Source organism: Elephantulus edwardii, unplaced genomic scaffold (assembly GCF_000299155.1).
Source record: "Elephantulus edwardii isolate Elephantulus edwardi_28Jun2011 unplaced genomic scaffold, EleEdw1.0 scaffold00231, whole genome shotgun sequence".
NCBI lineage: Eukaryota > Metazoa > Chordata > Mammalia > Macroscelidea > Macroscelididae > Elephantulus > Elephantulus edwardii.
In genome coordinates, this window is record NW_006399981.1 from 432,049 (window position 1) to 444,478 (window position 12,430).

Sequence of the window (12,430 nt, forward strand, 5' to 3'; positions counted from 1 at the left end):
TTATTTTCTGATCACTAGGACCAAAGGTTTTAATTGTTAATCCAAGCAAGATGAAGCTATTGACAGTTTCAATCTCCTCCCTATCTATCATGACACTGCCTACTGGTCCAGTGGTAAAAATCTTTGTTTTCCTGACATTGAGATGCAATCCATACTGAAGGCTACATTTCTTGATCTTCTGCAACAAGTGCTTCAAGTCCTCCTCACTTTCAGCAAGCAAGATTGTGTTATCTTTAAATATATACAGATATAAATATAGATATATAGTGGAATGCATGATATTTAGAGATGTGATCTTTTCAATACCTTGAGAGAAAAATATTATCATTTGAGACCGTACCTCGTCCAGGTGACAGCAGGAACTATAAGGGAGCAGTGTGGCAGAGCAATGTAAGACAGTGGCCCCACAGAAGAACAGCTACCACCATCGAACTGGATACACACTTCCTTCATTTCTTTACGGCTTGATGGTAGAGAGAACTTCATATGGGTATCATTTAGTATATGGCTGACCCGAATCCTAGAAAGGGGCAGAGAGAGAGAGAACTCTGACTTGACACTGTCACTTAGCACAACTGATTCCCCACGATGACAGGATATCAACATCACTTGAAATACTATCATGAGAACAGCTGTAGGAAGCTGCGGGTCAACCAGGAGCTACTTATCCCATGTTGGTATTATCAGGGGCTGGGTTTCTCTTTCTTCCCCACATTTTGTTATCTGCATTTCCCTTACAAATAAAGATGGAAGGGAATATAACAATTGCCTTTAAGAAGCCCTGGTAGAAAATAAGGCAGCTCTTGTGGCTTCTTGTTGTGTAACCTCAACCAGAATCTAAGGATAGTTGACTCACCACTGGGTTTTCAGAAGAGGTAAACTACATGGGTGGAGACTCCCTATCATTCTTCCTGCAGAGAACCTGTAGATTTGAACTGTGTGCTTTTGGGATTGCAGTGCACCTCCAACCACTAAACCACCAGAGCTCCCTGAGAGTTGCTAATGGGAAGGTACTCAGTGCAAATCCACCAGCTGCTCCGTGGGAGAAAGATGAGCAATTTCCTCCAGTGTGACTTACAGCCTCTGAAATCTACTGGAAGGTCAGCTATGGGTTGGTTCTGACTAGAAAATGACAATAATGGAAAACAGGACATGGATAAGGTGTTAAATGAGATTACTTAAATACTGTTAATTTTATTAAGTATGACAATTTTATTAAGTATGAGGAGAAATGTGGGGTCAAGATTGGTGGATGATTTATCAACAATCTGCGTTATGCAGATGACACAACCCTGCTTGCTGAAACTGAAGAGGACCTGAAGCATCTGCTGCAGAGGGTCAAGGACTGCAGCCTACAATATGGATTGAGGCTCAATGTCAAGAAGACAAAGATTCTCACCACTGGACCAATTGGCAGCATCAGGATGGATGGTGAAGAGATTGAGATTGTACACAGCTTTAGTTTGCTTGGCTCCACAGTCAACACTCTTGGCACCAGCAGCCAGGATATTAAAAGGTGCATTGCCATGGAAAAGTCTACTGTTAGGGACCTCTCCAAAGTACTGAAGAGCAATGGTGTCTCTCTGGAGACTAAGGTGCATTTGATACAGGCCATGTCTTGCAATCACTTGTTATGCATCAGAGAGTTGGACAATGATCAAAGACGATAGAAGGAGAATTGATGCCTTTGAGCTGTGGTGCTAGAGAAGAGCATTGAGACTACCATGGACTGCTAGGAAAACAAACAGATTCGTCCTGGAAAGGGTTAAACTGGGTAGCTCGTTGGAGGCAAGGATTCTGAGGCTCTGTCTAACATGCTTTGGACATGTTGTGAGGAGAGACCGGTCCTTGGAGAAGGACATCATGCTTTGGGAGGGTGGAGGGACGGCGCAGGAGGGGAAGGCCCTCTATGAGGTGGATTGATTCAGTGACTGGGATAATCACGATGGGAGTGTCGGAGACAGTGTGATTGGCACAGGACAGAGCAGAGTTTAGGACTGTTGTACATAGGGTCGCTATGAGTCGCAAGCGACTCGACGGCACATAACAACAACAACAACATGATAATTGTATTGTAGATCTTAGAAATGGAAACACAGAGAATAGAACAGCATTTAGAGCCCCTGTACATAGGGTCGCTATGAGTTGCAAGCGACTCGATTGCACATAACAACAACAAAAACATGATAATTGTATCATGCTTCTCTGTTGGATATATACTTATCCCAAAGGCACAAGGTTCGAATCTACCATCTCGTCCCATGTGACGTGCTGCCTTTGAAAACCTGCTGGAGTGTCAGCAATGATTTGGTTCCGACTCGATGGTGCATAATAACAGCAACATATATGCATGCACGTACATTTATGAGTCAAAGAATATACATGGAGTAGGCTTTAAAAGTTCCACTACCACCCCTGCCCCGGCCCCTGTGAAGTGGAAGAAATCTAGGAAACAGTAAAATGTTGCCAAGTGCTGAAGCTGGACAATGGCTACAAAGATGCTCCTGGCATTCTTTTTGACCTTTGTGCATGTTTGATAATAAAAAGCTTTGTTTAAAAAAAAAAAAGATAAATACCAAAGAACTGGGAGAATAAAACTCATTACCAGACAGAGGTGGAGATTTTTCCAAAGCAAGAGCAGAGTTCACATCAAGGTCTTAAAACCAGCCAGTGATAAAGCCCAGCCACCTCCCAGGAAACCTCCAGGCCAGAATTTCCACCTTCCCAGAAGACCTACAGCTGTGGTTGCACCTGACATCCCCAGGGCTCAACCTTTCCCTTTGTAACCTGAAGCTGTCTGTGCTACTTCATTTACACCGGACCCTCAAAAGGACAAATCATGAAGGCCAGGTTGAATAATGTCGGGATAATTTATCTATACAAAAATCTGTAATTGCCATGAAAGGCTATGTTGTTGTGTACCAGCAGGTCGGAATCCACTCATAGCTGAAGGTTTTCAGAGGCAGTTAATTACATGGAAGGAGATTGCCCATCCTTCTTCCTGGAGCATCTGGGGGATTCGAACCGTGTGCCTTAAGAATTGCAGGGCAGCTCCTTGTCCTTAGGCCACCAGAGCTCACGATTATGATCTCTACTGTGATCCCTAGGTCTTGTAATAAAGCAAATTCCAGAGACATTGCAAGCTATTTGTATTTCTAAAAACCGAAACCACTGTCATTTGAGTTTACAGCAACTGAAAAGCAAGCCCAAGGGGCAGAGCAGGGTTTCGAAGGCTGTAAATGTTTATGGTAGCACACTGTCTCATCTCTCTCTCTCTCTCTCTCAGAACAACTAGTGTGTTCTGTAAATCTATCAGAAAAGAAATCTGTTACTGGGCCACCAGGGCAGGTTTTCTTTTACAATCACCAAGCTACTGGGTAAGGTTTAGTAGCAAAGCAAAGCATTAGGACAAGTCATCTTAAAACGGCTGATCACTAAATACCCAAGCTTGTATAGAAGTTTCAGAAGGAGAGATGGCGATGTCAGTCATTCCACTTGTAGCTTTGTATTTGTCTCTTCAGGATAGCCACTCATTTTTTTCATAAACGTTTTGGGAGAGTTTAGGATTACAGGTGGAACTCAGGGACAGGATTAACGGAGCATTAGGTTTACTGCGTGTGAACCTGGGTTCACCACACAGATGGGGTTCCTGAGACGCTCCATGCGGAGAGGCCGCTTAGTCATTTAATTTAATAGCTGCAGTATCTCAAGACGTATTCAGAATTGAAATGAGAGCATAAAGACTCAGAAACAGAGCAATGCTCTGAGAAAGGACTTATTCTCCAGTGAAGCTGATTGCCTTTCAGTGAATGTGCAGGTGTCTACCTTCACAGATTTTGCTCCCCCAAAATAAGAGATTTCTGCAATAGGTATTTAGCCAGGATAAATGGCACCAAAATACCTGTGTTGCATAGATATAGCCACTAATGTGCACTTGATAATCCCGGTAAGTAGCAGAACAGAGCAAAGTTACTGCCAAGTAGCTTTTTTTCACCAAAGTGGCAGACCTTCCAGATTTACTGCGATGAGGGGCAGACTATGGCAATTATGTGCAGCCGACGAAGTCAAACAGAAAATTCAGTAAATAAGTGTGGCAGATTAAAATGCTGTACAAATCTGTTTTAGTAGTTAAAAACCAAAACACCACAGCTCAGCAGATTGTCTTGTGTGTGTTTCCAGGATGACAATAAGCCTCACACAGCCTTCATGTAGATAGCAACATATTTTACTTCAAATTAGCCCAAACTTATACAAGCTAACAAGCAGGGAATTCACATTAATCGATTACATTATTACTACTCTGTCTCTCTTTTGGGGGAAAGTAGTATTTGCGTTTAAGGACATCTGGGAGAAATTGATTTTTCCCCCTCAAATTTTCATTAAAAGAATGAGTTATGAGGGGGAAAAGTTATAAAAGTAATAATATTCAAGTGGTACATTGACCAGATATTGGAGTTGGAATGTTTAGTCCTTTTTTCAAATTATTACTAATGTATGTTCTATTTCATTGTTATTGGAGCCCAAAATCAAATCAATAAAGAGAAGGCTTGCAGAGAATGAAGTTTCCACCTAAAATGGATCAATGGTTTTCCCCTCAATTCCTGAAAGAGCCGCCACATTCTCCATAAAATTCAAAGGTACTCAATTATTTTTCTAAGGAAATAATCTTAAAGACGAGGTTTTTCACTTCTACACCATTGATCTTCCTAATGAAAACAAATCAAAACCTGAACAACATCCTGAACATATTGTGTGTTGAGATTTTTTTTTGTGTACTATTGGGCAGATTTTTCTCACAATGAACTTATATGAGATATTCATCATAATTGGCCTACTTTTAGCACATGGAAATAACTCAATCATGAGAGGGCACACGGTGTGAAGGGCCTTTGAAAGGGGTTTTAGCTTTTCACTTTGTTCCCATGAATAAATGACTAGATTTGTAACTCACACATCCTTATCACAAGTGCTGGTTCCTTTCAGGATCATTGTGATGTTAGATGCCTGGGTAAAGTTTGCTCCCGTGACTATCACGTTACTTTCCCCTAAGGTCGATATTTTCTGTGGCTCAATGGATTTAATGTAGAAGACCTATTGGAAAGAAAAGATTGAAACACAAGATCAAAGCAAAGAAATGGCATCATTCCAAAAAAAATCTGTTTATACGCTGCAGTTCGAAGAAATCACTGGGAAATTACAACATTTTGCAAACACAAGCAGACAGTGTTTAATGAAATCAATGAATTCGGGGAAGAGTGCTGAAGATTCATGTCTCTCACCATGCGACAGCATGAGGTCAAACCAATTAGTCTTTGTCTCGCAAGACAGTTGAAAATACAGTTGAAGAGTCTGACATTCTTTCTGAAGAGTAAGATATCACCAGAGTCTCAAAAATGCTCGCTGCCTTCAGGCCTCCGGGGGCTCACGGCAGAAGCCAAATGACGGCAGAGCAAAGGAGTGCATTGACTGTACGCCAATGACAGACTCGTCGTTAAGTGGAAATAAATGTCATTCCAGATAAATTTAATTCCCAAGAAAGCTGTTCATATTTGTTTGTTTGTTTGTCTCAGTTAGGCAACTTGCATCAAGGAGTTGACTGCTGAGGGGAAAAGAATCCCTCAGGAAATCAACCCATTCTGTCACCTAATATCAAGTAGTTGGATGTTCAAACCATTGTGTCTGACTGTTTCATCTCTATGATCTGCACACACCATCATTTCCTTTTTGGCACACACTGCAGGCTTTATTAAGACCACAGTCATGAAGGGAGCTCTGGTGGCCTAGTGGTAAGAAGCTGCACTGCAATCTCAAAGACTTGTGCTTCAAGCCCACCAGCTGCTCTGTGGGAGAAGGATGGGCAATCTCCTCACTTGAGATTTAATGCCTTTCAAAACCTGCTGTCGGGTCAGCCATGGGTTGGTTCTGACTTGACGGCACACACGATAACAGTCGAGAAGGTTTCCCTTCAGGTCACCTGATCAACCTAGCCATTTAATATTTAATACAGGTTTATGCCACCTTTCTTTTGGCTGTTGAATCAGTTCCAACTCCTGGTGACTCCGCCTAGAACAACACCATAGTGTAGAATGTTGTTGGCTGTAATCTGTATAGAAGCAGGTCATGATGTCTTTCTTGAAGTTGTTAGATGGGTTGGAACCAATAACCTTGAAGGTGGCTGGGTGGGACAGTAGCTGAGAGGCTGACAGAACCCACCCAGAGTCACTCGTAAGACAGACCAAGTGACCTCCTTCTGAAAGGTCACAGACTTGAAAACCCCATGGTCATGTTTTGCTCTTTGTATATGAAGCTCCCATGAGTCAAAACCAACTTGATGGCAACAAAGAGCATGTCACATTTACTACCCATTTACAACATCTAATTAAAATCTGAAGTTGTCACCTATCTCATTTTACTTGGACCCACAATCAACACCCATGGCAGCTGGAGCCAAGAAATCAAAACATCACGTTGCACTGGGACAACCTGTTGTCAAGGACTTCTGCAAGGATCTAAAGAGTAAACAATCAGTTTAAAAACTAAGATGTGCCTGATCCAACCTGCAGTATTTTTCTGTTGCTTTGTATTCATCTGAGTGTTGGACAATGAATAAGGAGACTGAAGAAGAGTCAATTCTTTTGAATCATGGTTTTGGCAAACAGTATCTAACATACCGTGAACTTCCAAAAGAACAAAGATATCTGTCTTGTAAGAACTGCAAGTAGGGTACTGACTGGAGGCAAGGATGGCGACACTTGGTTTCATACACTTCGGGCATGTTATACGGAAGAGCCAGTCTTTGGAAAAATAGACAACATGCTGGGAAAAGTTGAGGGTCAACAAAAGATAGGAAGACACCCCACTCCCAATGAGATGGTACTGACACAACGGGTTGAGCCTGGTGGAAATCCTGAGGATGGCAGAGGAGAGGGCAAGGTTTGGATCTGTTGTTTAAAAGGTTGCTATGACACACAACTTCAAGAGAGAGATCATCTGGCCCAGTGGACAGAAAGCAATGCTACCAAGCCAAAGGTGGGTGACTTTTAATTCGCGGCCCTCGGGCTTGTCTTTCATTGTTTTTGTTCAGACATTCCTCTAGGTCATATAGCCCTGGTGTACAAGTTGCCATACAGCGGTTACTTGTGTTTGCTGTGAGGCTGAACACTGTGACAATGATGTGTCAAATCCATTAATGGCTGCCTACCCAATTACACAAACTTGGAGGGAGGAGTGGCATCCACTTCCATAATAGCTTGCCTCCGGAAACCCAGTGAACCTGGAGAGAGGATGAAAGGCACCCAAACGTCGAAGACTCTCCTTCATAGGGTCGCTATGAGTCACATGTGACTTGACAGCACTTAACAACAACAACACAATGACACACAACAACAACAACAACAATTCCCCCTAAAAGAAAAGCCCTTTATGTGATGGCAAGAAGCACTATCTTTAGCAAGATGGGAAAAAAAAATCTCAATTATTTTCACTTTCTGGGATAGGTACTATCTTCTACTTCTTTTTTTTTTATCTTCTACTTCTTTCATCATTTTGTTCTTTTTGAAACAGCCATTTTCATCATTTCTAGCAATTCTGCATTTGGTTCACAATATGATGACACTGCCCAAGATAAAGCACAGCAGATTTTTAGCAGGAGCGAATTTCATGCTCACACTCTTGTTATCTGAGAACAATGCGAACGTTCAGAATCATATATTCATGTGAAATTTGGCTAAACGAGCCGAGCCGTGTGCGTCTACTTGGAGGATGATGTGCAGGAGGCAGACACGAGCCATTGGGAGGGCGTCGGTGATGTGTAACACCTGTTCAACACCTGTTCCTTGACGTGACTGTGTATCCCCTGATCCCTCGTGGAACACGAATCAGGACAGCTTTGCTGAGCTGCTGGGGCTACTCAGCTCGCTGAAATGCATATCTTTTCATTCTGTTCCTTGGCAAACATAGGTGCTGCATGGCAGAGCAGTCACCATAACTCATTACCACTATGGATTGGTTTTGCACGTTGAGGTAAATTCATTGTTAATGCTATCACAGCAATGATATAATGTGACAGAGAATTGATTTCTGTAGCAGAATTTATTTTAATCACTTTCTAAGGGACTTAAGCCCCGAATTTATAGAATCACTAAGGGCCTGGAAGGGTCACTTTAATTATTCGGTTGGTTATACTTGACTGCCTTTTATGGGTGAAATTATCTGCTAGAGTGGTACTTGGAAATGAGGGGGAGGGATTAGCCAAGATTTCAAGATCAATCCCTTGCAAATGTCAAGTGTGCGTCTTATGGCAAAGGTTTACTCTTCTGCTCTTACAGGGTGATGGCTCAGTGATCAAGTACCTGTTGAGCAGCTACAGTGTACTAGGACTGTGCCACGTGTTATGGGACACTTGGCCTAGGTGTGACTCAGACCAGAAGCTGGCAAACCACAGCCCAGGGGCCAAATGCAACCTGCCACTCATTTCTGTATAGTTATGGAATCTGAACAATGACTAAGTAAGATCAAAGAAAAAAATTGATGCTTTTTAAATGATGGTGATAAAAGAAGAGTATTGAAAAACCATGAAACGCCAAAAGAACAAACAAATCTGTCTTGGATTAAATGCCCCCAGAGCGATTCTCAGAGACAAGAATGAGGAGACTTTATCTCATATACTTTGGGCATATTAATCAGAAGGGATGTCCTTGGATGAGGACATCATGCTTGGAAATGTGGAAAGATAAGGAAGGAAAGATCTTCAATGAGATGAGCTGACACAGTGATGACAGTAATGAGATGAAGCACAATGGAAATTATGACAATGGGGCTTGACTGGGTAAGGTTTTGATCTGTTGTACATAAATGAGAGTCTGAATGAGAGTCGACCTGACAGCACCTCTAATAACAACAACAACCTGAGTCCCAAAGATATCTACATTTCAACAGAAAAATACCAATGAAAGGAATAATATTTTACAACACATGGAAGTCATATCTCAGTATCCAAAACCAAAGTTTTAATGGAACATAGCCACTTTCATTCATTTACCATTGTTTCTCGTGCAAAAGCAAAGTTGAGTAACTGCTCAACAGACTTATATGGCCCACAAAGCCTGAACTGTTCACTGTCAGGGACGTTGCAGGAAAATGTGTTGACTCCTGCAGTCAAGGAGCACCTTGTCATTCTGGAAGGCAGATAATGAAAAGTTCAAAACCAGTTGCCTTCACTTTGATCCCCACTTATGGTGGCCCCATGTGTGTTAGAGTAGAACTACGGCTCAGTGGTAAAGAGTTGCATTGCCAACTCAGAGGTATTCAGTTTGAATCCACCATCTGCTCTGTGGGAGAAAGATGGGCAGGCAATCTTCTCTCAGATGATTTACTGCCTCTGAAAACCCCCTGGAGTGATGAGTTGGCTCTGACTTGACGGTACATAACACCAGCAACATTCTCCATAGCAAAGGTTTTCAATGGCTGATTCTAGGAAGTAGGTTGTCACAGAACTTGTTTCTGAGGCATCTCTGAGGGGACTCAAACTTCCAACCTTGCGTTTAATAGGCAGGCTCTTAACCGTCTGCAACACTCAGAGACTCGGGCAGGCAAGAGAGACTGGCTTTCCCCCTGCCCCTTCCTTTCATAAATCACACTACAGACTCAGTCAAATTTACATCCAAGTCAATTATGATTCCCAGGCTTCCTTTCTTTCTAGACTGTCCTTACTACTTATACTGTCGATGTCTGCTCAGGCAAAAATTTTCAAACACACCAAGTAAAAGCTTCTCTCCTCTCAGTAGAAGAAACGGAGAACCTTATTATGAATACAAGAAAGATTTTTAAGGGGTTATATTTTGCTCCTTGAGCGACTCCACAGACACCATCAGAGGACCTGCCACTTCACTTTATTAACTTTTTATTTTCGCCTGAGTAGAGACAGCCTTGCTACTTTAAAAGGATATAATTCTAAACCCTTATTATTTGGTTTCCATTGGCCTTCGAGGATGGGATCCAGCCTGACCTATCTGCTGAAAGCAGATGCTTCTAGACTGTGCTCAAAGAGAATGAGATTAGTTATCCTTTGTTTGATAGGAGAATCTCTCTAATCTTAATATGTGGATACAGGAGTTACCAAGAGGACCCCATTAAATAAACAGTACAGGTATTCCAGGAAATGTGTCTTTTAAAAAAAAAAATAAAAAAGATAAGGCAGCTATATGACTACAGAAATTTTTAGAAGCACATGCATTTCTATTTTTTGCTGATAAAAATGGTTTAAAACTCACTACAAACAAACCGTCAGAGGGCAACTTCTTCCCCAAATGTCTCACAGTGCCAATTTTTAGGTCTATTTTTGGTTTCTAATCAAGAGTAAATGCATAACCATGCATAAGGCAGCAGGGACCACAAGCTTACACATTGTTGTTGTTGTTGTTGTCGTCAGGTGCCACTGAGCTGCCTCTGGTTAGTAGTTACCCAGGAACAAGAGAATGAAACCGCGTCCATCCCTGTACCATCTCCACAATCTCTGATGTGGTTAAGCCCATTTTTCTAGTCACTGTGTCAGTCCATCTCCTTGAGGGACTTCCTCTCTTTGGCTGTCCCTCTAATTTTCCCAAGGAAGCTATGGTAGCCAAATCTGTAGGATATTGCACTGAGAGCCCAAAGGCCACACCACCTCAGCAGTTTGAATCCACCAGAGAGACAGATAGGCAATCTCTTCCTCTGTGATATATAGCCCTCAAAGGATCAGCTTATTGATTGGTCCTGACTCAATGATAATGAGAAGGTTTTTGTGATATTTCTTCCTCCTTTTCCAAGCATGGTGTCCTTTTCTAGGGACTGGTTTCTCTGGATAACATGCACAACTTGCGAGACAAAGCTAACTCTTAGAAGAGGTTAATTTAAAAGCTTAATCTAGCAGAAAGCAAAGAGCTAGTCTCTTGTAATGCAACAGTGACACTTCTTTCTGATCCTGTATCCAAAGACTTCCAAGTACCAAATCAAAATGCCATGAGGAAAACCATCACGGATCTACATTGCCCAGCAATTAGCCACAGAATAATCCGCTTCCTGTCAATTACATTCTAAAGACTTTTAAAAAGAGTTCTTTTTAAATGGTTGCACAATTTTCCATTTGGTTAATAAAACACCATGTGCTCTGGTCTCTCTTGAGCTTAAATCACTTCTTGTTTTATGTAAGGAAGCACACTAGAAACTGGTTAATTAGTAGATTGCACAAAATACCCAGCTTAAAAAAAAAGCACCAAAGTCATTAGAAGACCCTAGAAATAGCACACCACCAAAAAACAGTTATCTTTGAAAAGGTCTAAGAGGATTACTCCTGACAGTAAGAGTACCTTTTGTGAAGTCTGACGTCAACACAATTCAAATTGCCATGACATTAATGGAGAAAATACTGCTATGATTGAAAAGAATATTGGAAGGAGGTGCATTAGCAAGGCTCAGTTTATTAAGACCAAATTGTACTCTATTAATCTGTTTAAAAAAAATCTGAACATAGCAAAGCTCTCTGTAGGCCTGGACCTGAACCAACACTAAGTAAAACGTCTCTCAGATTTTCACTTGTGAAATTCGTTCAAACAGGACTGGATAAAAAGTCACATGGATTCAAAACCAGCTGGAAATCTGAAACCAAAAGACATTAGAGAGATGAAAGGTAGCTCAACTAATTAAAAGAAAGTGTCCTGTAGGGCCCTCCAGGGGTGAGTACTCGGTTCAGAATTATTTAACATCTTTATTAATGACGCGACGGAAGTAATATATTAATGAAATGTATAAGTTGAAAAGGGGCCAGCGGTGGCCCGGCGGTCTCAACTTCCTTGTAGGAGGCCTGGATTTCATTCCCAGTCAAAGAGCCTCATGCAAAGCTACCAGCTGTTTGTCCCTGAGGCTTGCGTGCTGCCATGGTGTCGAATGAGTTTCAGTGAAGCTTAGAGACCAAGATATACTAGGAAGAAAGGTCTGGCGAGCTACTCCCAAAGACTAGGCCAAGGCGAACCCTGAGGATCACGTTGGGTTTGAGTCCATTGTACACAGCATCGCCTTGAGTGCAGGGTAATTCCACAGCACATAACAGCAGCACCAGCTGAGAATGGCAGTAACCAGCCCTGGAGACAGGAAAGTGTAAAAGCAGATGAGATACGAGGCAAGAAAGAGCGAAAATACCATTTTCAACAAAGGACAAACGTTGAGAGAAATAGAATAAAGGGCTATCCATTTGATGTTCAGTCCCAAGGTGAATGCTGCTTTTGTGCACGCCAGGACCAAGCCTCCGGGATCTTGGGATGTAACAACTTCCAATTGATCCCAGAAACAGTCACAGGTTAGCAATGCCTCCTAAGAGCCTGGAGGTTTCCTGGGAGAAGAAACCAAAGTTCCCTTATTGGACCTGGGGGCCCTAGGACCAGGCTGACACAGCCAG

At 42.1% G+C, this 12,430-nt stretch overlaps 1 protein-coding gene across 1 annotated transcript in view; it reads right to left on the reverse strand.

The window, feature by feature from the left end:
- PLXNC1 (plexin C1) overlaps positions 1 to 12,430 on the reverse strand; it is a 255,007-nt gene that overhangs the window by 105,714 nt on the left and 136,863 nt on the right. The window contains exons 11-12 of the mRNA XM_006898490.1: positions 4,952 to 5,091; positions 341 to 520 (exon numbers count right to left, since the gene is read on the reverse strand). Coding sequence (XP_006898552.1) covers positions 341 to 520; positions 4,952 to 5,091 — 320 coding nt within the window. The remainder of the gene's footprint in view (positions 1 to 340; positions 521 to 4,951; positions 5,092 to 12,430) is intronic.